The sequence below is a fragment of the Haliotis rufescens genome, unplaced genomic scaffold (assembly GCF_023055435.1).
Source record: "Haliotis rufescens isolate VD_foot unplaced genomic scaffold, xgHalRufe1.0.p SCAF_9, whole genome shotgun sequence".
NCBI lineage: Eukaryota > Metazoa > Mollusca > Gastropoda > Lepetellida > Haliotidae > Haliotis > Haliotis rufescens.
The window spans coordinates 5589539-5615596 of NW_025964383.1; the positions used below are offsets into that span (position 1 = coordinate 5589539).

At 42.3% G+C, this 26058-nt stretch overlaps 1 protein-coding gene across 1 annotated transcript in view; it reads left to right on the forward strand.

Annotated features, from left to right (window-relative positions):
• LOC124151449 (intraflagellar transport protein 80 homolog) overlaps positions 1-26058 on the forward strand; it is a 132805-nt gene that overhangs the window by 35565 nt on the left and 71182 nt on the right. The window contains exons 5-11 of the mRNA XM_046523927.2: positions 3000-3109; positions 5297-5386; positions 7324-7461; positions 9133-9257; positions 10489-10662; positions 18723-18797; positions 20098-20261. Coding sequence (XP_046379883.1) covers positions 3000-3109; positions 5297-5386; positions 7324-7461; positions 9133-9257; positions 10489-10662; positions 18723-18797; positions 20098-20261 — 876 coding nt within the window. The remainder of the gene's footprint in view (positions 1-2999; positions 3110-5296; positions 5387-7323; positions 7462-9132; positions 9258-10488; positions 10663-18722; positions 18798-20097; positions 20262-26058) is intronic.

Here is a 26058-nt window from a genome sequence, read left to right on the forward strand (position 1 = left end):
TCTACACCATCAACAGCCTCACCCGACTAGAGAAGAAGCACATTCAAACCAGTAACCACCTTACCTTAAATAATTCCTCATGAGATGCAGAGATCAAAACATCATCCCCAAAGGCCTCAGGATCAAATCCCCCATCAACTCCCCTGCCGGGAAGGCTATCCTTCACACCGCCTCCCAATGCCTCGTCACAGAACGAATCCACCAGCATCGCAAAATCGAGGCCATCTCCCTCAAAGACATCTCTGACCACGTCAACCAGCTCAACACTACGCTCCAACCCGACACCTTCTCCTCACTGCGCACGAAGACCAAGGCCAACCACATCAACAAGTTCCAACACCTCCTCACCGATTAGCCCAAAGGGGCACGGGTGGCCAAGTCGTCTAACCCACCACAATTCGATGTGCAGAGTTGCGTCTCTTGGGCATGCCAGAAATCTATGATTGTGGGTTCATATCCTGGTTCGCCCCAATTATGTTTCTAGGTTTGTCAGCACCAAACCCGTGCTCGTGGGTTTCACCGAAGTGGTAAACCTCTAAGACCTGCATCACTTCAGACTTTCTTCGCACATTAAGCTGAAACGCTGTGATGTAACTGGAATACTGTTAAAAGCAGGGTTAAACACAACTCACTCACTCACTCACAATAAGCCCCAAACCAGCACCACAAGACATCCTAACATCAAACAGCACCACTGAAAGACTGTTGTCAACCTCAGTAAAAACGAACTCACTACAGAACTGACCAACATCCTGTCCAAAGGTCTGAAGTACATCCCCACCAGACCACTCGGAACCATGATGACTACATCTCAAACATCAAGAAAGTGCTTCAGCAACACTCACCAGGGGGTAAGGTCGACTATCTGCATCACAAGATCTGTGACATTCTTGCAAAAACCAAATTGCAAACTCCTAACCTAACCAGAGCTGAGACAAAAGCCATAAAAGAACTTCGAGATAACAACACCATCAGGATTGCCCCTGCTGACAAGGGCAAGGGCAAGGCCACAGTCATCATGGACACTGTCCACTTCCATGGGTTTCATCTGCTGCTCCAAGACTAGGCATGGTCCGCGGAAACGATTGTTTATCCTGGTATCAGAGACAGCAACAATACCATTACTCAATGGTTGCAAGCTATCATCCTTCAGGCTTACAATATTACTCTGTCTTTGCTAGCCACTACCTGAGATTCATGGCTTTAGAAGACGTTGAGGGTATTCGCAGTTTTGGACCGCTGGTCCTAGCACAGCAGGTAGTCAACCCGCGACGCCATAAAAACAATTAAATCATGTCCAGAGCTAGCCTTACCCTACTCGCATAGTTTGGTTGGTGTTCTTGCATGCATGGCTTGGTAACTCAGTTTCTAGACCCTAGCGCACGCTATTGTCTTTTACTGTTTGTTTACCTGTGCATACTCATACATTCTTGAGTTTTCCCGCGGACAGGATAGGCTGATCAGTTCCCAATCTGCGCAGAAGATTTGCGCCGTACAGCTGACACGGCCTGTAGTTGGGAGAGTCTTTATCGAGTGCACATCTGAAGGTATTCCCTACTGTCGGATACAGATGCATTAAGGAGTAATGCAGGATAAGTTAAAAAATCTAGTAAAATCTAGATATGGAGTATATTTGTGTACTTATCCTGCATTTCTACGTCTTAAGGATTCACTCGTCACAGACCTTCCTCCCCACTTTATCTTCAGACATTTTACGTGTAGCAACAGTAATGTGGAGACATCTTTCATCTACCACTTCCTGTGATCCCAGGCGGGTCCTGCTTTGGAACTGAACAGCACTTTTTCTTTCTTCAGCAAGATCAAACACAGCATCACTATTGTCATAAGGTAAGCAGTGAATGCATTAAGGAGTGATGCAGGATAAGTATACAAATATAAAAAATATCTAGATTTTACTAGTTTTGTATTTGAGATACAGTAAACTACATTTATGAGAAACACGCTAAAAACAAAATGACGTATATAATGAACTGTTTTTGGCCAAAGCTATTTGCCGTATATTTTATCGTATAAAATTGAATAATATAACAAACTTTGTGGTCCCAGGTGTACTCTGTTAAGGACTATGTCTATGTTCATAACTGTTAAAATCTGGGCTCCATACGTGTCAGCAAAGACATCCGTGGACAGGCACGGCTGTTCAAAGCTGCAATAAGCAATTGAAGGCAAGTGTTTAACTTTAATTGGATTAAGTACTGACGCTTGTCCTCTATTTACACCAACAGTGTTTTATCAACAGTGATAAGGCTCTAGCCTTTGAAGCGGATATATTTTGTTTTTTAAAATGCGACGACTAGAGTGGGGAAATTCAGTATTGATAAAATTACAATGGTAGACACATCTCACAAGCGGAAAGCTTTTGTGTCTGTATGTCAATGAAACTGTATCAATAATATCTTTATGACATACTTTTACTTGTGCTCTACAGGAACTATACAGTAAATTATGGTTATAACAAACTTAACTCAGTTGTCTCTTTGAGTTTGTTATAACCGTAGTTTACTGTATCAACATTATGTACAGCCTCTGTAAGGATGTTGATATAATGTACAAGTTTTAAAAATATTTCCTCAAATTTTATTCATGATGACTCCCTGCATAGAATCCGATCTCGAAAATGTCGGAAAAGTCCATTTTACGAACAGGTGGTTTAAGTTTGGTATTTCCTGCATATTCTCACAATCCTCATGTTGATCATATGTACCTTTTCTTCTAATATAGATTGTCATATCTCTCCCACTTTTGGATGTAATCGTTTGGCCACTGCATTTATCTGCGTAACTTACTAGACACTTCCCTCTCAAAAATAACGTCTAGTTTATGATGTCGCGGTGCAAGAGCATATTCGATTCTGCGGAAATGATGTCTTGATGTTTTATTTTGTAAAAGCTTGTACATTCTATTAACATAGTTAAAGAGGCTGTACAAAATGTTGATACCTCATATAAGAAATAAACCACGCTATACATTGTTTTCAGGCCTGACTGTGTATGCAGTGTCTTGGGGACCAGATTCAGACCAGGTTTTGTTCACCAATGGCAAGCAGTTAGTCATCAAATCTCTTCAGGCCAATGCTAAACCCATTATGGTAAGGCTACTAACTATGTCACAGCAGACGTTTGTGACATCGACACATCTTCAACAATATTGTAACTGATCACATCCCTAGTTACTGTTGGTGACACCGGAGCTGTATGACGTCACATCCCTAGTTACTGTTGGTGACACTGGAGCTGTATGCTGTCACATTCTTAGTTACTGTTGGTAGGACTGGAGCTGTATGAGGTCACATGGCAGTTACTGTTGGTAACACTGAAGCTGTATGACGTCACATGCAAGTTACAGTTGGTGACACTGGAGCTGTATGGTGTCACATTCCTAGTTACTGTTGGTGATACTGGAGCTGTATGATGTCACATCCCTAGTTACTGTTGGTAGGACTGGAGCTGTATGGTGTCACATTCCTAGTTACTGTTGGTGACACTGGAGCTGTATGATGTCACATTCCTAGTTACTGTTGGTGACACTGGAGCTGTATGCTGTCACATTCCTAGTTACTGTTGGTGACACTGGAGCTGTATGATGTCACATTCCTAGTTACTGTTGGTGACACTGGAGCTGTATGGCGTCACATCCCTAGTTACTGTTGGTGACACTGGAGCTGTATGATGTCACATTCCTAGTTACTGTTGGTAGGACTGGAGCTGTATGATGTCACATGCCAGTTACAGTTGGTGACACTGGAGCTGTATGACGTCACATTCCTAGTTACAGTTGGTGACACTGGAGCTGTATGATGTCACATCCCTAGTTACTGTTGGTGACACTGGAGCTGTATGACGTCACATTCCTAGTTACTGTTGGTGACAATGGAGCTGTATGCTGTCACATTCCTAGTTACTGTTGGTGATACTAGAGCTGTATGACGTCACATTCCTAGTTACTGTTGGTGACATTGGAGCTGTATTCCGTCACATTCCTAGTTACAGTTGGTGACACTGGAGCTGTATGCTGTCACATTCCTAGTTAGAGTTGGTGACACTAGAGCTGTATGCTGTCACATTCCTAGTTACTGTTGGTGACACTGGAGCTGTATGACGTCACATTCCTAGTTACAGTTGGTGACACTGGAGCTGTATGCTGTCACATTCCTAGTTACTGTTGGTGACACTGGAGCTGTATGGTGTCACATTCCTAGTTACTGTTGGTGACACTGGAGCTGTATGCTGTCACATTCCTAGTTACAGTTGGTGACACTGGAGCTGTATGCTGTCACATTCCTAGTTACTGTACATTTGAAAGACTTCCCATGTGATACTAGCATTCAATAGGAGAGGGCGTTCCTCAAGGGGACAAGCATGAACAAGCAATATACTTCGAGTCCCTGAAAGGGGTGGGGTTTGGCGAGCAAGCCCACATCAGTTGCCACAAGGACCCTTCTGTCACCATTGACTTGATTAAGAAAATGATGTCATCCATGGTTGTGTCCATGCAAACCTCCATCATAGTGTTGGTAGCTAGATCTGTCTCGATTTTGATGGATTGTCAGTTACACACTTTTTGTGATCTACAACTTCAGACTGTGTCAACTTGCCAATCTTTCTGACCACCCCTCTTTCCCCAACTCAGATTGATTGTAGTAGCCAAGGGGCAGGGAAGTTTATCAACACGGAAGCAGTTACCTGAGACACGTCAGAAACATGACAACTGTCTGTTGGGGAAAAGCACACTTTTCCATGCATAATGGTACCAGGTGAGTCGAAGAAATATCCACCAGCGGCTGCTGTTACACATGAAGGCATAAAACAAGAAGAAACCGACCATTTCTTCATGCACTGCACTAGACATTCAGGACAATTTCATTCAGCCAGGTGTGAGTACCACACCCCGCCCCTCCCCATGTGACCATCAGTCTTGTTTGGACAATTGCCAACACCAAGAGGCAACAAGCATGGAGTGCATAGATCCTGTATCTCAGGCCATGGGTGAGGGAGTGTGTGAGCCTGCCAGATTATTCATTTCCAGAACCAATCCTGCTCCTCAATCTTGGGCCACCTTGAGTCCCTTTTTCTCTCTCCCCCCTAACTACCCCCACCACACCCCTAACCCATTTAAGCCAATAGTTTCATAGAGTTCTCAAAGTGCTCCAAACTTTTTACCAAGAAGACGGTTTCTTTGGAATAATTCGAACAATTGACTACATAACCAGGATAACTGTGTTCAGGACATTTCCCAAACTTGTGTTGCATTAATGAATTTGAGGTTTATATTTCAGTGGAAGGCTCATGAGGGAGTTGTTTTGGTGGCGGACTGGAATCCTGTCAATAATCTCATCCTGTCTGGTGCTGAAGACTGCAAGTATAAGGTTGTTATCACAATGTGTTTAGTGAAGATAATGTGTGCATGGTCCGTACCATCTTCCCAAGGCAAGGGAGTTAACAAACTGTAAAAGTCCAGTTTCCACCCTTGCCGAACTAGGCTGGACTAACGAATCTATGTATAGTCCAGTCAATATCGTGTAACGAAATCAACATGAGTACCGTCAACTGGGCATCAACAGATGTTTTCCAAATCTTTTCATGTTTTTAATCAAGGTGCTCAAGTGCTTAGATGCACTTAGCGATCTAAGACCGGTTTTATTACATTAAAGACCTTGATCATATCGATCATATCGTCTTGACAGGGCGCCACAATTTTGTTTTAAAGAAATGCAAGTGATATGAGAGGTGGAATCTGATTGGTCAATAGAAGGGACATAGCTTGAAATAGTCACTGATGGCATTACGATCGAGTCAAGAAATTCCAGCCTAGTTCCGCAAGGGTGGAAACTGGACATGAATCTGGGGAGTGCACCCACTGTTTTGAAGCAGTCTAAATATTTATGCATTCAGAAGTTTAATGGGTATCAGGTATATTGATTGTAAACGTATTACGAAGCTATAACATTTCATTAATTACATGACTACCCAACCCTGCCAATACTTACTACTGACCACATTGAGCTGTGCCCTCCCGTATCGATACATGCAGGTAGATAGGTGAAGTCTGTAAGTACAAACTGGACAAATAACAAGTGAACTGCAGAGAGTATCATTATGATGATTGAGGTTCTGGTTTAATATGGTGTAATAACAGTTAATCCTGTGTGAGTTCCAAGACAGACAATAGGTTAAAAATGTCTCACTTCTGTACATACATATATATCAACTTTGTACAAATAAACATTGATAAATTGCTCTTGATAAATTGCTCAGAACCATTCAAAAGAATTATCAGAGACAAATTAACTTAAAATTAGTACAAATATGCTTTCAAGATGAGATAGTAACACTTTATCCTGTTCTATAAAATACCTACTCAATAAATTGTAAAAGAACAATGAAGAACGAAGCATGGTTTATTTCACGATAAAACATTGTTACAATCTTTTCTAGCGTGACATCATTTCTGGAGATGATTTGATGATGTCATAAATTTGATGACGTTATTTTTGAGAGGGAAAAGTTGTTCCCCATAGATGTAGCTGGGCAAAGCAGATAAATGCAGTTGCCAAACGATCACATCTGATTTGTTTGTTTGTTGTTTAATGCCACACTCAGCTATATGATGGCGGTCTGTAAATAATCAAGAAGAGGCTGTACAAAATGTTGATGTCTCATATAAGTAATGAACGACTCCTGGTCGTTGTTTATCGCACAATAGAACAGTGCAGGGAGAACAAACCATGAGGGGCGGCGCCACATGAAGCTGACACACCAAGTTATACCTGGAATACCTGGTGTTCAGCCCAGTCAGTCACTTGCTCACTAAACTGTGGAAATCAGGCCCAAAGTGAACAGCACTGTATATGTAGATGAGCTTCATTCTCAGCCAATAATGTTAAGCTAGTTAATCAGTTATGAACCAGTTAAAAGCATGGGAGACAACAAGCATTCTTGCTTAAACTGCAGTTTACTGTAAACCAGGAAATAAAGAAACCATTCACGCGTACACTGCAGTAAACATCCTTGTATAATGATTGGGAGGCTCTTAGTAATTTGCTTCCATGATGTGAAATTTTGTCTCATAAAATAGTACAGAAACATAAGCTTTCTTTAAGTCTATGAATGAAACAAATATAGGTATTTTTCTTACTTTTCTATTTTCTATAGTTGCTGTTAGCATCTGGGTGTGGTCAATAGTAGGTCTATTTTGTCTGAATCTATTCTGTGCATCATGGAGTATGTCATTAGTTTGTGTTGTTGTAGTTGATGACATGGTACATGGTGTTAATGTACATCTGTCATGTTGTTACTGCTGCAGGTGTGGGACACGTATGGCCGACTGATGTACAGCAGTTCACCTCACGAGTATCCCATTACATCAGCTTGCTGGACACCGGATGGGGAGATGTTTGCTGTTGGATCCTACAATACTCTCAGACTCTGTGACAGGAGTGGGGTAGGTTGAACTCTGCTGTCTATTATTATGTATGAATTGTGAGTGGCTAATTCTCTGCCATCACTGGGTTCATCATGTGTCACTCTAAGGGCATTGATTGATGGTCACATGTTAATATTAGAATAATAACCAGGTTTGTAAGGTCCACAGAAGGCATGAGGCAGCTGTACTACAGCCTAATCTGTGTATCACCTTCCTCACTACATCCTCACTACGTCCTCACAGTAAGTGTTACCACTATCCCTGTGAAATGCATATTCTCTGATCTGGATCCAAAGGTCAGGGATGTGAAATCTCTGCAGAAACGCAGAATATCATGTTTTTTTAATCAGTAGTAGGGTAGACTGCAGTATTTGGGTCCCCACTTTGGAATGAACGTTTTTACGTGTTTATGGAAGTTGTCAAATGAAAAACATTCCACGCATGCGCAGTTCATTATTTACGGTCGAATCAAGAGGATTTGTTGGCTGCCATTTTTCTACCGAACGCTGTCTGCAGTTCAGTATTTTCTTACACAGACAACACACGGGGGGTTTGAGGGAGGTATGACCCCCCCTTGTCGAAATATTAAAGTAACAAAGGGGGGTTACACCCCCCTTTTTTTCTAATAAATCAAACTATGGTAATTTCATTCTGTTTCTTGAACAATATATTTTGTTGTTCGGACAACACAGCGGGGTTCAAGGCAGGTACAACCCCACCTTTATGACATTTTTAAAGTAAACTACGGGGGGTTAAGGGTGGTGGACCCCCCCTTTTTTCAAATAAATCGCACTACAGTATAACTTCATTCATGAACGCATGTGAATTTTCATAGGAAAATGATCATTGATAGATACTTTCTCATTCAAACAAATAATTTGAGACGTTGAATTCGTATAAGTCTGTGGATCCATCTAGACCTAGTTCAATTTCTTTTTCTGCTTCTTTTTCATCTTTTTCTTAAACGATTATTTTGCTTCTAAGTTGTAATAGATGTAAACACGGCTGATGAACTAAGAAACTGAATAAAATGATCAACTGAACAACTGAACAACTGAAATATTTCTTTTCTGATAATGTTTTGAACAAAATAATTTTCATACATTCCCGCATTCGTCCCATACCTATGCAAAAATGTCTGCACTGTACTCCAAGTTGACTCTGTTTTTTTTTACAAGCCACAGTTTATAAATTTACAAGTTATGAGCGAAGTTGGTTCCGTACTAACTAGTCCATATAAGGAAAGTCACATGATCAGACACGTTGACGTCTTACGTTATTTATGTCCCCCCCCAAAACAACACGAAGTCGACAATACGATAATTCGGCTTCACTGTATATCGTAAAACTCTCGGCCCCACAGGGGGATGGGGGGGGTGAAGTTTATGGCAGTATTGCTCCCAGACCTGGTGGGAAGCCAGGTGCGAGGAAGCTATGCCTGATTTTTTTAAAGTACTGATTTAACTTCGAAATTTTACTGCATCTGCCACCTCGTTTATTTGACTTATTGACTTTTACCATTGACTTATTACATTTCTTGTTGTGAATGTTTTCCAAACTGCACGAAATTGCTTAAAATGCAATCAAATGTTTAAAAAAATTTCCAGACCCCCCTAGACTTTTCCTTCTTTTTTTGGGAAGACCTGCTCACATCCCTGAAAGGTATTCCTTAAAGCTTTCTTTTTGCAGTGGTCCTATGCCCTTGAGAAGCCAAATACAGGCAGTATTTTCAACTTGGCATGGTCAAGTGATGGCACTCAAGTAGCAGGAGCATGTGGGAATGGCCAGGTCATCATTGCCAATGTTATAGAGAGGTAAGGCAGTGCGGGACACATGTTACCTTTGACTTTTAGATAAATGGATAAAATATTTAGAAAGTTTCTATATAATTCTATTTTTTCTAGCCATACGTTATGTTTCTTACTGTGCTTCAGGTTTAGTTCCAGTTCACTGGGGTAGCTCGTAGCAAGAATATTTGATCACAGGCATGCAGTCAAAAGCTCAGTGTTTTTGCATTCATTATGTACAATAGAAACTGTACAGTGTCTAAATGATCAGAATTAACGCTTCTGAATTTATTAGCTCACCGGGTCCGAAGGACCCGGGTGAGCTTATGCCATACTGTGGCGTCCGGCGTCCGGCGTCCGTACGTCAACAATTTATTCATACAACTTCTTCTTCTGAACCACTTATTGGAAATTAACGAAATTTGACTGGAAGCATCGCTAGATGGTGGTGATTCAAAATTGTACGAATGGTGTGGCTGAGGGGCGGATCCAAATGGGGGTAATTTGGCTATATTGCTATAAACAACTTCTTCTCTGGAACTGAGAAATAGATATCAACCATATTTGGTTGGAAGCATTCCTAGGTAGTGGGGATTCAAAATTGTTCAAACGATGGGGCTGACCCCCCGCGGGGCCAAATAGGGGTAATTTGGCTGTATTGCTTTAAACGACTTCCTCTCTGGAACTAATATTTGGTTGGAAGAATTCTCCAATGGTGGAGATTCAAATTGGGGAAATGGAGGGGCTGAACCCTACCCAGGGGCGGGGCTATAAACGTAAGTGTCAGTCATGTTATGAGCCTCTCACTCAATGTAAGAGCTGAATATCATTTAAACTACACATTAACCATTGTTAACTATCATTCTGTCTTGATTGCCAATGGGGGGCACAGGTGGCCCAGTCGTCGCGATTCACTGTGCAGAGTTGCGTCCCTTGGGCACGCCAGAAAACTATGATTGTGGGTTCAAATCCCTGCTGCCCCGATTATGTTTCTAGGTTTGTCAGCACCATACCCATGCTCGTGGGTTTCACCGAAGTGATAAACAGCTAAGACCTGCATCACTTCGGGCTTTCCTCCCACATTAAGCTGACATGCTGTGATATAAGTGGAAACTGTTAAAAGCTGTGTTAAATCCAACTCACTCACTTGACTGCCAATTTCTGACTGTCATTTCACAGAGTTTTCAAAGGAGGGGGGGCATGTCTCTTGCACCTAGGTATTGCATGTGTTTGAAGACAATGGAGATTCATTTTTCAGGAGACTGGAATGGAAGAACTATGAAGCAACACTAGTAGCAAGTAAACAGATTCGAATACGTAATGTGATGAATGATGCAGGAGAGAAGCTTGATTTCCGAGACAGAGTCATCAAACTGTCCATGTCATTTGCACATCTAGTGGTTGCCACATCGTCTCAGTGTTACATTTACAGGTTGGTTATACATGCAATACATGAGAAATTAGAGGAAACCATGACAGACTTGTCCATACTACCAATTGTCAGAGTTTATTGATTAGTTGAGATGTCGATATCACATTGCTGTATTGTTGAGAACAATACAACATGATTGTCCCCCTGGCTGCAGGTACAACAATACTGTCACTTGCATCCTTGGCCACCATAATGTCCTGGACACGTTCCCTCTAACACTTGCAGAGGTCATTTGTCTCATTGATAATAAGAACAAGAACTAAATCATGAATTCTGACAATTGTATGTTTTGTAGGATCAGTAAGACTTGTTTATCCTCCATGTTGCTGGCTTGAAAACTTTAAAAAGAGTATATTAAACTTGAATACATTCAGACTTAATGCTGTTTTATCACGTAACACGTGTTTGTTGCCAGTTATACATTATTATCAATATAAACCTCATAATAATTTTGATTATGTTTTGTAAATATATATATGTGTAATATTTTATCTTATCCTGACTCATACTTATTGCTTATCTCTCTCTCTTCCGAATAGGTAGTGGAAACTTCCTGTGCTGTTCCCAAAGAACAGAGAAAACAGCTCACCCAAACGCACCCTTATTCTGCGCATGCGCACCGAAACCATGTGACCAAGCCCAGTAACTCCTCACCCTCTCTTTTTCATGCCATCTTGGCAGCTGGAATTTTTTTTCTGTTCATCGTAATCCAAGCTTTCCATAAAAATTCACCCTTTTTAACAAAATCTTTTGCTTGGATTATCTTCTGTGGTATTCTATACATCATATCTAACAAGTATTTTATATACTTGGCATTAGATTTTTATCGTAATTTGGACTTAAATGCAGCCCCTATCGGAGTTATGAAAATATGTAACCTATGTAAATTACGTGTTTCAGATTCGGACCCTCATCCAACCTGTACCAGCTGCACAGTACAGAACTGCACTGCAGAGGATAGATGCAAATTCTGCACCCCCTTGAGGAAGGAAGAATTTAGTAATTATCTTTTTGCAGTGCAGAGGAAAAAGATGGATCGGAAACGACATGAGTCATCAAGCTCGTTATCTTCCATGGAGACGGCTAAAAGTAAGAAGAGGTGAGAATCTACGCTCTGCCCTTCGTCAGAGGAATTCGAATTTGATATTAATCAAATTACTCCCGCTGAAGATGATACAATCACCCCCCATCTTACTTCCTCGTCTACTAGTAAGAAGTCTAGAGGGTCTAAGAATAAACCTACTGAAATCTTCAGTCAGGCTATCAATCTACAACAACTAGCTAAGAAAAAGAGTGCTGCATCATCTACTTTGAAGCCGTCTTCCCCTAGGAGAGAGCATGTTTTTGCAGAGGTTATTACCTCTACAAAACCACGGATTTCATCAGTAGTCACGAAGGGGGTTTCAAGGAAATCAGCTGTTTCTTCTAGCCAGAAGAAAGCCTGCGCGCAGACAATTACATCCGCACAACCCCAGAGGTTCGCGCAGCCCGCAATGTCATCCAATCAGGCTACAAATACAACCGATACCAACCTCAATCAGCCTCAGACCTTCGCGCAGATACCGGCCTTCGCGCAGCCCAACACAACATTTACGCAATCCCCTACCTTCAACGTTTACACTGCCAACGCCTGCTATTAATACAGATATGATAGATATCACACAACAAGTCATAATGGCTATGCAACAACAAATGTGTAAACAACCTGGCACGCAGTCGACTGCCTCTTCACACAATAGCTTGCAAATGTCGCAGCATTCATTTACGGCTCCGAATCCCAACGCCTCCTATCTTCTGCGAGAGGAGGATGTGTTCGAGCCCCCTCAAAATGAGGACACATCGGGGGAAAATTACCCTTCAATTTATGAGAATCATGAATTAATGGCGTGGATTACAGATAGACTACCGATATCATCACCGTCAAGAAATTCTTCTCCCAGCTCTACCACGTCAATTATCTGGAATACGAGGCAGTAATCCGTGCAATATTTCACTGGGCCCCACAGTTAAGAAACCAACGTCTGATGATCAGAACAGACAATTCAACTGTGGCATACAATATAAACCTTCAAGGCACGACGAAATCGGAGACCCTCCTGAAGTTGACATTTCAACTTTATGAGCTAGTAGACAATCTGAACTTAACAATAAAGGCAAGACATATACAAGGAGTGGCAAATGTCTTAGCAGACGCCTTATCCAGACCAGCCAAACCATCACCGACAGAATGGAAGCTACACCCAGAAGCGTTCCAACTGGCAATAAAAGAGAAAGGTTGCCCACTGATAGACCTATTCGCAACCAGATTCAACAATCAGATAACAACATTTGTATCACCAGTGCCAGACCCACCAGCTTGGTCAGTCGATGCTCTGTCAATATCATGGGAGGGACTAAACGCGTATGCGTTCCCTCCACCAGCCTTGATACCACAGATATTACAAAAGATCCTACACACGAGCAGCCTACAACTGCTTTTGGTAGCGCCTTACTGGCCGGCGAGAACATGGTTTCCAGATCTCATCAAACTAGCAGGAAATCCATTATTAAAACTTCCAAACTGGCCAAATCTACTGCTACATCCTCACTCCAGTCAGGTCCATCCAAGACCAGATCTATACGAACTTCACGTATGGAGCATATCAAGAGCAGTCTCGTTAAAAGAGGATATTCCATAAGAGCAGCTAAGGCAGTCTCCTTAGCACTTCGTAGATCATCGAGGAATCTCTATGACGATAAATGGAAAAGTTTTGACCAGTTTGCAACATCCAAGGGTTTTTCTGCAGCCAAAGCTATTGGCCGCTATCAGTTCTGTACTGACAATGGCTAACGGGATAAAACTTACTAAAGTTCCCGAGCTGATAGCCCTACTCAAATCCTTCAGACTTGAGGACCAACAGAAAAGATTTAGAGCCCCAGCATGGGACCTAAATATAGTGCTACAACACCTAACCAGTGATGCATACGAACTGCTCCAACAGGCCGACTTTGAACACCTGATGCAGAAAACCCTATTTCTTCTGGCATTAGCTACGGCAGCCAGAATGTCTGAAATCCACGCGATAGACTTCAATCACATCACATTTGACAGTGGTAACAACTCATCAGCGCACCTTGGCTTAAGATGGGACTTTATTGCAAAGAACCAGTTACCAGGCCAACTAGACAGACAATTCCATGTTCCGGCTCTTTCCTCTGTCCTTGGTGCAGAGGATACAGAGGATTTATCACTATGCCCAGTCAAAGCCTTAAGATTAAACCTACAAAAGTCTAAACCTAGAAGACAAGGTTTTAAGAGACTATGTCTTCCTTTATTAAGGAATACACACACAGAGGTATCCAGAACAACTATCTCATTTTGGATGAGAGCTGTTATTCTCAGAGCATACAGAGCAGCGGGATTGGACCCCCCTTCAGCCTCCAACCCTCACGAAGTAAGAGCCTTAGCCTCAACTTTGGCACTTCACAGCAAATGCTCCATAACAACTATTATGGAAGGCTGTCTCTGGAAATCAGATACAGTTTTCGCCAATCACTACCTCAGAGACCTTGCTACAGAAGACTTAGCTGGTATTCACCAATTCGGACCATTGTTGTGGCACAACAACTCAGGAATCCTACCAGACGACATTAGAAGATCACACTCACCCAATATCATGTAGACTTGTTGACGTCAGGTTACTGTTCCATAACCAACGACTGAGAGTCCATGCCCCCTGTTTTACTATGTAATTTAGCACATGAGTGTGCTGCTCACAAAAAAGGAAGGTGGTCCCCAATAAAGAATTTACACAGAAGATTAACAACGTTCCTGTGGGGTTTATAGGACAGATCGATGTTAATCACACCTACAGGTGGAACCCACCACCTACTTTGAGATTCAAGCAATAAGTATGAGTCAGGATAAGATAAAATATGAATTTTTTAGAGTAAAACTATCATTTATACTTATCCTGACTCATACAAATGAGTACCCTCCCGGCCTTCCCCTCTTTCCACTGATGTGTTCGGACCATTAAGTAGGAAATAGAGAGAGTGATGAGTTACTGGGCTTGGTCACATTGTTCCGGTGCGCATTTCTGTGTTCTTTGGGAACAGCACAGGAAGTTTCCACTACCTATTCAGAAGAGAGAGAGATAAACAATAAGTAGGAGTCAGGATAGGTATAAATGATATTTTTACTCTAAAAAAAACATTTTTTAACTTATCCTATCTCACACCATGCATATCTTCTTTCTTTTTAGATCCTATGTGGAAACGTGCTTAAACCCTGTTTTGAACTTCTAAAGCAAAAACATTTGCCCAAACACACCCCAGCATCTCTATGGTTACGACCAACAACTGGGTCAATTATGTGCTTTCATGCATGGTAACTTTTTTAGCTTTGACCACGTCGGCTTCTGCTATACGCCGACACACAAATTCAACATCAGATCCACACAAGTTGGGCTGCGATTGTCTTGGCCAATGTACTTTGGAATCTAGATGCGCAGAATGTCAATTCTAAGAAGATTCTGCTTTCTGTGTCTACGTACAGAGATGTAGCAGACATATACTAGACCGCAGATTTAGAATTGAATCACATCTTCCATTCATTCAGAAGAGCCCATACTTTCGATTACAGATGACACTGTCTCCGGCAGTTTCTTAAGGGAGGATGTTTCACAAATGCTCTTCAATCTCCTCAAGCAAGCAGTGAAGACTATCACTGCAACTCATCATGCATCTTCCTCGTGCCTTTACAACCACAAGTGCACAGCGTTTGAATTGTCGCACTGGTGACATTTCCTCTCCCATCTCAGCTTTACCCCACCAGATCACTGAGACCTTACACCAACTGTGAACGACACGTAAGCTAAAGGGCTCCACTCTGGCCACCCACTCAGCAGGGATTAACTCTGTTATTGCTACTACTTTTGGTGCTAAAGCCTCCACTGTTGCGGAACTCCAATAGCTCATCCGCCCCAAAAAGCTAGCAGACCAATCCTCACAATTTCGGCCCCCTTTGTGGGACCTCAACATGATCAACACTTGACTTCAAATGGTTATGAGCAACGGGTGGATAAAAACTTTGAGACGATCTCACTGAATACTGTATTCAGAGCTACAGATAAGCTGCGTATTTGAGTAAAATACCCCCCAAAACTATTCAATACCCAATTACTTTCAATAAACTTGCTTACAGAAATGCATACATTAAATGAAAAACTCAATTGTTTGAAAACAGCAGGCATAAATACCCAACGAAGCTTTTTCAGCATGCGTACCACAGAGCTAATTTCCGAAATTCAATTACGAGCTAATTTACGTTCAGAGTCAAGCCTATATTTAGAATATATATATGTACATCTTACACATTATTTAATCTTTTTTCAAATCTAAAAATATTTATTCATTTTGGGATAAACCCAATAGAGTGATGAATAGATAAGAGAAAAAATATTGGTTACCCAATGAAAAATGTGATAACCAAATTAAAATAGAAACCTTCAAGTAAAAACTCAATTGCTCAAAAAGTTATCTGGAGCTCTGTGTATTCCTACTGGTCCTGGCTACAGCAGCTCGCATTAGTGAGTTACATGCTCTTGATGTCACCAGGATCCAGTTTGAACGATCCGGAAGTGGAAGGGCATTCCTGGGCCTTTGTTTGGATTTTCTAGCAATGAATCAACTTTCAGACAAAATGATTGATCTGTTACTTACGATTTCTCATCGATCTTGGGATTGAATAATCTCTCCCTCTGTCCATTTCTAGCACTCCAACTCTATTTTACTGCATCTAGCCAATGTAGAAAATCACGTAAGAGAACATCGAAGTCACCATTAGGCGCGGCTGAAAAATGGTGTCCCGAACCTTTCTTCATCAAACCTCTGCCTCGAGTATTTGTGATGTAGAGTTTTGGTTCGAAGATCCTCTGATGGATATTGTTGATCGTCTCTACGTATTGGTTCGGCTCATGAACTCAAATGTGTTTGATAGCCATGACGTTGCGGGAAAAATGGATTCCAACCCCTCACACCCTGTTGTCCATTGGAGATAGCACTGCAACATGTTTTGAGGAATTGATACCAGTAGAAAAAAACAGGGTCGATTTAAGTCGTCAGCTGTTTCATCTCTGTGGTTACAGCTATGTGGTCATTGTATGAATGACGACATACATGAAAACATGTTCAGACATGTATTCCCGATCTCATGTTTCGTTCGAGTAATGTATCGGGATTGTCAACACCGATTGATGAGGTGTTTTTCCGCTCACTAGTTCATCCAGATTCCCCGTGTATATCTCATGGTTGTAGTCTATACAGGCTAGGGTATCTGCAGCCCACCATCCAACTGTGGGATTAAATGCATAGGATAAATTTAAAAATTTGGAAATTTTAGCATAAATTGTATATTAATATACTTATCCTATCTCACACGTGATATGACCACCCCCACATCTCAGTTCCTCTAGCCTGATAGCTCTAAGCAAGAGAATGAGTTGGTAGATAGACAAATGGTTTGTGCATATAAAGTTACAGTACCTTAGATGGAAAGATACTGTGCTCGAGAGCAGGTAATTGACCCAGTTAGCAGTCGTAACCATAGAGATGCTGAGGTGTGTTCGGGTGAAAGTTTTTGGTTTAGAAGCTGGATACAGGGTTCAAGCACATTTCCACATAGGATTGAAGAACAAAGAATTTATGCATAGTGTGAGATAGGATAAGTATATAAATACATGTATACAACTTATGCTCAAATTTCCAATTTTGAGAAAGTGTCTTGATGTGAACACAATTGCTAAAAGGGCTCAGCTATGGCCTTTGGGAAGCATTGATTATTTGCACTGAGTTATCAGATTAAAGTTAAAATTGGAAAGAATCATGATTGTAAGTTGAATCTATGAACTTCCTACATGGTGACTCAAAAACGTGGGCAATTTAGAGATACTGCTTCAGACAAGGGAAGTAACTCTACTCGCTTGAAGCCATAACTTCTGTAAGAATTTGCTCTAGATTGTGTTTCATTATGTTAGTGTTTGCATCAGCAACTATTTACCTGGTGATGCAGGAGATTTTAAGATTTTACGTTGAACCATGCCACCCATTTCATTCACAACATTACCATTGTGTTACAAGTTAAAGATAAGTCTGCAGGTCAGTTAACATGTGATTTCTGCTTCTGTGAAGGGAATATCAGGAAATGCCAAATATGGCATTTTCAGTGGGAGTGGTAAAGTTGATCCGTCTGACTGTACAGGTCTCCAGTGATCAGATTTCCTTGCTTTGAGTAGCAGTGCTTTGCCATTTATGATTTGCTTTGTGGAAGTGAGTGATGCAATGTATAATATATTTGTACTGTATATTGTTTATTGTGGGAGGCAGCATTTCTCGAATTTAGGTAGTGATTTTAAGGGTCGGTTTGGAAAGTCTGCATATATCTCTGGTTGGCCACCACCCCTTTATGTATGGGTGATCTTTATGATTATGTGAATCTTTAAATTAGTAACACACAAGTGATGCAACATCAGTCTGAAATGTATGTGCCCAAATACTCTAAAGTGGTAGAAATGTTCCTTACAATAAAGGTATGAGAGCCCAAACAGATACTTTTTAAAATGAATTCTTGAAAAATGCTATCTGTAAATGGATCAGGAAGTCCACCATACTAATTTCACAACAATATTTCAAGATTCAGTGAGGCATATGCGTTCTTGTTTAACCTTGTAAGCCTGGCTTTCCAAACACTGGTAATCACTTTTAGGTGCTTATGGTCTACGGGTTAAATCGGTTCAAGCAAATGGTACAGTAACCATTCCAAGTTAAGACATTGGATCCTCATGTTTTTGCCTCCACTTTTAACATATGTCAAGTTTTAATAGCTAGCAACTGTGGTATCTAAGGTAAAGGAGAAGGGGATTATTGTACATTCAGTAGCATTGTAAACTCATCCTGAGGTAATATTACTGCATTTCCTGGGGGTCTTCAACCAGGTGATCACAACAGTGGAAGCATGGCTGTCTAGCAGCAAGTACAGTGTATATTTGAATTAAATTTTACTGGAACTCATCTTCTTTCAGCACAAGGAACTGGAACACACCAATGATATTTGATCTGAAGGAAGCTGGTGTTACTCTCATCAAACAAGCAGAGAAGTGAGACAACCATTTAACACCAGTTGGGTCCCCAGTTATACAGCGTATAATATCTTCATTCTGTTTTGATAAATACCCTGGTCTCATGCCATTGCTTCATTTTGAGCACTTTTCAAATGGCACAAAGCTAAAAATTGCCATCCGATCACGTTACTGTCATGAACGAGAAAAATGTGCTAAGTTAGAGATACAAGAGAACCAAAGCTATGGTGGAAAATAGGTCCAGGGTATTTATATCATCTATATTTTAAATTTGAAAGATTTTGGGGATTAGGGTGCAACCTCATTTTGTCTGGTGCAACTAGGTTTTCATGTCAACATACACCTGGTGCAAGCTAAGTCAAGTTCCTTAAATTGAACCCTGGTTAAATTTACCACAATTAAATCTACAGGTAACCTAGCCCTCAATTGAATGCACAAGACGTTTATCTCCATGAAGTCATAAATGTGCACTCTTTGGTGTTGAGGAGATGTTGAGTGAATAGGGATTGGTTGAGTTCACTGTTTTGAGTGGGATTTTCTAACTGAATTAAGGACACACTGATATTAGCCTCTCAACAAGGTGTGCTCAAACATTTTTGTTTTACATTACACTTAAATATTGTTCAGGCTTTGGAGTGAATAGCTAATATATTTTGCACCCTTAAAGAAAATGAAGCTAGCCTTGCAAGCTTTCATCACACCATTCATTGTGAAGCAGAGGATATTGAAAGGCTCCAAAGTTCACTGTTGTCCCCCCAAACTTGAAATACACTCTCTCGGTCATTTTCTATTGTGTTTACTTGCCAATATCTATTTCCACAAATACTTTTAATATTGAGGGAAGCAAACCTCTACATTTTTTTTTGAAAGGTATAATTGTACATATTTCAAAACGCCTATCGACAGTTTTTGAGAAAGAAATTCTTTTCGCACTGATATGTAGTCGTCAAACAGCTGTTTCAGTCAAAGGTGGTTATTGTGATTTGAATAATTTGACCAATCAGAATTGAGTGTTTTAAAAACAATGGTAGAATCATTTGGTATTTCCTGTTGTGCAGTTTGAGTAACCTTGGGTTGACAAGGCTGAGATTGTCATGTTTGAAGTGAAGATTTTCTTGCTACAAGTGAGTGAGCTGATTAGTAATATTTCAGTGGGTTTGAAGCCTATGTCTGTTTTATGTTTACAATTCTACTTCAACATGGAACTTGTATTGACAAGGGTATAGGTGTGTTCACATCTTATTCAGTAACCTGGAAACAATTTACAGTTTGTGCTTTAATGCTGTTTTTCCTCTATTAACAAACACATTTTTTCCAGGCATTTCCTCTTGGTGGATGGAGGTGGTGTTTATGTTTATTCTTATGATGGCCGCCTTGTGTGTAGTCCACGTTACCAGGGCATGAAGGCAGATATCCTCAACACACAGACCATCTCGCTCAGCAATGACACAGTTGCTATTCGTGACAAAGCAGATGAAAAAGGTATCAAATTTAGTGTGAAACTTACACCATGGCTGTTGTGGTATTTTAAAAAACCTTATTATATTTAATGTGCAGTGTATATTTTAGCTCATCTCATAAAGTGAACTGATTGTCAGTTGTCTGTTGGCAGTGTCAGGAGCTTTAAACTCCTCAGAAACCACTGTACAAATGAAGACAAAACCATGCATGCTTTACTGAAAATGAGGGAAGTGCTGCTCGTTTCCGGAGCAGAAGTCCAAAACTGTTAAATATTTCTGGATGAAATGTGCTGTAACAGATCAGTCTAGTGGGGTGCTGATTCCTTTTGATGATTTGTGATTTTCAAAAATACTGAAGAGCATTATATGTTTTACCTTACCTGACGCTATGCAGTGCTTTAGCTTCCCTACCTCATACAAACAGACAGTACTGGAACGAAGAGACAGTTTAAACAGACTACAGCCCATGCCTAGGCATCCACGAGTTATCCCCCTTGGCCCCTACTCCTCAGTCTTTTCTGTCTGCCTCCTGGACAAACGTGTACACGGAACAGAGTTCAGCTTACCTTGTTATTGTCTTCAAAATTCGTCTTCAGGTGGTGTTACCTCCATGTATCCTTTACATTCTTGATATATTCGCTCGTTTGTGGTTTGAAGCTTGTGATTCGATTTTTATTCGTGACTGCGTAACTTTGCGCGTTTCGCACCTTGGTCACCATTTTAACTTTCGTGCGTCTCGTGTTTACGAGGTTGTGTGTTAATGTACCTTTTGCTATAGTTTTCTTAAACTATTTGTGAATCTCATTTATTTTGTTGATTACGGCTTTCTATTAACATAATTCCTATTAGTTAGGCAAATTATGTTTTTGAATTGCTTCCAGTCTCGCTGTGTTGTGCTTATGTGTTTGTGCGCTTAGTTTACATATTGTCCAATAGCATGTTTTGCTTCCAATAATATGTGATTCTGCTCGTTACACTTATGCTCTGTTTACATTTTTTGCAGAATGTATTCTATGTGTTGTGCTTTATGTAAAAGGCCCAAGTCAGGGAAAGACCCACATCAGCTTTGCCCCTATGGCAAGCCTGCGTGTTCATTTGAACATCACCGCTCCGTTAGCGCTCTCATGTCAATTACAGACTTATTCTTACAGAAAAGTTCTTCTTCGTCACCAGAAACAACTGGCTTATAGGAGGAAGATGGGTGATACTTCGCCACCACCAACCTCTCCCTCTCTGTCGAATCCGGCCCCTCAGCCTTCGTATCCGACTATGCCAACGATGGTTCCTTTGGGCACTCCTCCCCAATCTAAGCCATCTGCGCCGCTTGATTTAATGAATCTTACAGCGATTCGTGCCTTTTGGGAGCAACTACTTCAGCATCACCCAGACGACCTGCTTTTGCCACCCATCAGCTCGGATCTTGCCAGCTCCCGCCAGTCGCCAGTCCTACGCCTCATCAGATACTTCGTCCCGCCGTTCTTTTGGTCACTGTCGCCGATCTATCGCGGGGACAGTGTCGCCAGTTGTCCCCTGATCATCATCAAATCATCCTCAGCTATCGCAAGGCTGTCGCCAGCGCTCATTGGACCATCGCCAGCGATCACCTCATCGCCAGCTTTCGGCGAATCTTCGTCTGCTTTCGCCAGGCCGTAGCCAGCGCTCGCCAGACCGTCGCCACCAATTGCTGTATTGCCAGCTTTTGCCTAATCGTCGTCAGCGCTCACCGGACCATCACCAGCGCTCACCGGATTGTCAGCTATTGCCAGACCATCACCAGTGTTCGACCGATCGCCAGCTATCGGCAGACTGTTGCCAGCATTCACCAGACCTTCGCCAGCTCCATAGGTCGCCGTAAAGTCGCCAGGTCGTTTTTCTTCTCGCCGACCATCGCCTACTCAACCTGCTTCGTCATCTGGCGTGCGGCACAGGGCGCTAGACGTATGGACTCCTCCCTTACATCACCCTTTGGATGATAAGCAACTTTTTGATTCTGTTCGGAGCCTACCTCGACGACTGCATCCTCGGTCACGGCATCAATCGGACCCTGATTCTTCAGTGCGATTTCGCTTCCTCCATCGGTTGGGGTGGATGATCAACATAGGGAAACAGATCTGACTCCCTCTCGCCATCTTACTTTCATAGACGGTCTCTTTCTGACAGACCTCATCTTGATACAGGTACCTTCGGATCGGTTCGCAGCAATCCAATCTGGGATCAGGAGAGCCCTCTCTCAACCTCTCGATCTCCGCCAGTGGCAGAGCCTTCTTGGGCTGTTGACCTCAGCTCAGGATCTGACGTCCAGGGGTCGTCTTCAACTGTGTCCCCTTCAGCGGTTTTTCCTGTCGTTTCTGCGCTCAGATCTGTCGGGTCCCCTTCTTCCTCTGCCAAGGGAATTACATCTGTTCCTGGAGCGGTGGCTAGTCCCATCGAACGTCTCGCGGTCATTTGGGCGATTCGTCATTGGCGTCAGATCCTCCGCAACAGCTGTCACATGGTTGCAACGGACAACTCCACGGTGGTGTATTACATCAACAGGCAAGGGTCAACTCGGTCCGCCTCTCTCCTGGAGCAGACCTTTCGCCAGTTTCATCTGGCCAACGGTCTCCCTCTTCTGATACGAGCCCGTCACATTCCAGGTTGTTGCAACGTCTGACCCGACTCCCTGTCAAGACCCGATCGTCCGTCCCCCAGAGTGGATGTTCCACCTGGTAGCCTTACGGTTCTTGTGCGATTGCCTGGGGACTCCCAACGTAGATCTCTTCGCAACGGTGTGCAACCGCCAATTGCCGGTGTACATGTCTCCTGTCCCAAACCCAGCTGCTTGGGAGGTAGCCTAAGGGCGTACGCTTTTCCGCCCCCAGTTCTTCTCCCCCAGGTCATTCAGAAGATGGCCCGGACCTTTCCCCTCGATCTACTTTTGATCGCACCGTACTGGCCGTTCCTGACTTGGTTTCCTAGGCTCCTTCAGCTCGCAAGGGGAACCTGTGTTATGTCTCCCAGCGTGGCCAAATCTGCTGCTCAAACCCTCTGTCAAAGCATTGTTCTCTCTACCTTCAGACCACCATTTTGTTCCGAGAGGGCTTGAACTGCACCTTATCCCCTTTTCCTGCCATTCCAGGAGCCGCTACCTTGCTGTTGCCTGCTGGGTGGTTTTGGTTGTGCTTTCTTCAGTGTGCCTGGCGCTTCTCACGGTAAGCCGGCCTTCTTCCATCAGTCGAATAAAGCACTGTGTAGCGTCAGGTAAGGTAAAACATGAGCATTTCTGATTAAATGCAATGTTTTTATACTTACCTGACGCTACACCTATAAGCTCACCCAGACTCCATCCTCCTCCTCTGCCTTACCGTTGGTGCCACTATGTACTCTATGTCTGATGTCATCCAGTGAAGAATATGAGGGGTAGGGGCCAATGGGGATAACTCGTAGATGCCGAGGCACGGGCTGTAGACTGTTTAAACTGCATCTTCGTTCCAGTACTGTCTGTTTGTATGAGGTAGGGAAGCTAAAGCACTTCGTATAAAAACTTTGCATTTAAACAGAAATGCTCATTTTTCTTCACTGAACTGAAGATATCAATGGCAATGAACCAAAAGTGGTGTATTAGTAACAAAACTCCATTTCCGAATTGCACCAGACAGTAGAGATATGTCATCTCCTGATGACACTTTTGTGTCACAATCAGAAATATTCCAGCGATATCATGATGAAAAAAACGCCAGGGCCTGACAAACCTCCCTCCAATGATAACACTTGAATTTGTTCATGAGGTTCAAATTTGATATTTGATTTGGCCAATATGGCAGCCATGTTGACAAACCCATTTATGGCCATTCCTAGGACATTTGTTTTCAAAATGTAATGAAATTTGGTGTATGTGTAGTTAGTAGTTGGATGCAACATCTCAGTAAATACCAAATATACTCCTTTTTTGCATTTACTGCTAACTTTTGACAGAAATGAAGCTGTGATGGGCGCAGCAGATGAGAAAAAGTTGTTCCACTTACAGAAGCAGGGCCCAATCACCAGCTGCCACGTCATACAGGTGGTGACGTCACAGATCTTCATATTACTGTTGGTACCAGACAGACAAGTTGTGCTTCTAAATTGGTCCCCAGTTTATTGCTGTGTTGGCTGTACCCGTGGTCTTCCAAGTCTATTCTTCCCAGTGACGGGTGGTGTCTGGGTTTGACGTTGTTTATATGCAATAATATCTAAATTAGGACACGGAGATGACAGTTTGTCACAGATTTTCACCTTTTGTTGTTACATTCTGCCATCTTGAATTTGCTCACGTGTCACGGTTTCCGTGAGATACCGTTCTATATTTCAGTGTTGGCTCAGTATTAGCATTGCGTATAAATAACTTTAGCCGTCTGTAGTGTAGTACACAATTTATAATACGTTATATACTGAACAACAAAAGTTCCTGTGACATTGAATAAGACTTAATGCAAAGTTATGTTTTTTACCAAATCTGAAACAATTTCGGTTTGCAACAGATAAAAGACTCCTGTAAGTGTTCAATTGGTTTAGTTTGCCATGCTGACTTCAGAACATGCGTGATTTCATAAAAAAATCATGAACATGCCAAAATGTCAATTTACAAATCAATAGCGTGTGTGTCCACCTCTGGTTGTGATGCAAGCAACACATCTTCCTCTCATGGAATGGACCAGGCGTCGCACAAAGTCCTGTAGGTTATCTGTCCATATCTGCTGGAGCATGTTTCGAAGTTCCCGGATAGTCTGTGGAACACGTGGTTGTCGTCAAAGGCGCCGATCCATCTCATCCCACATGTGCTCGATTGGTGAGAGATCAGGGAAGCGAGCCGGCCAGGGGATGACATTCATGTTGTTTTGTTGAAGAGAATCCTGAACAAGTCAAGCAATATGAGGCCGGGCGTTGTCATGTTGAAAGGTAATGCCTGGGCCATGACGACACAAAAACGGTAGAACAACAGGATCAATGATCTCGTCACGGTAGCGCTGTCCATTGAGATTTCCCTCCAGCACTATGAAACGGGTCCTCTGTCTTGCTGTAATCCCATCCCATACCATAACGCTGCCGCCCCCAAACCGATCTTCCATGACACAATGATTGACGTAACGTTCACCTCGACGTCGGTACACTTGAATCCGTCCATCGCTGTGGCTGAGGTGTCCCCACTGTATGGCCGTCCAGCGTAGATGCTGTCTGCACCACTGTAGACGTGCTTGATGGTGGTTTCCTGTCAAAATGGGACGTCTGGCGGGTATTCTGGCGACAATCCCTGTACATCTGAGGCGACGACGTACGGTTTGTGAAGATATTCGTCGAAGGCCAGGGATTCTTCTTGCAGTCACTGTTGCTGGCTGGAATCGATTTCGTAGGTGTATTGTTCGAATCCAGTTGTCTTGTCGATTATTGGTTATGCGTTGCCTGCCACTCCGAGGATGGTCTCTGACTGCATTCGTCTGTTGCCAACCTTGCCATAAACACCAAATGGTGTTTCTGTGGACGTTAAATTGTCTTGCAACATCCCGTTGACTCGATCCTGCTTCAAGCATACCAATGGCTCACAGACGCTCATTTTTTGACAGGCGTGGCATTTTGTAATGTTGAATAAATGCGTAATTTTGTTGTTTTTCTGAGTGGTTGTTGTCAGCATGATGCTAAACAATGCATATGGAATCCCGTTAACGCACATGTTTTTATACCCATTCTTGGGAAGTGAAATGCATGGGGCTTGCATAAAAGTCAACTTTTGCATGGAATGCATGCTTTTCTGTAGCAGTTGCATTTTTGTGCCTCGATTCCATACATGTACTACAATATTGAAA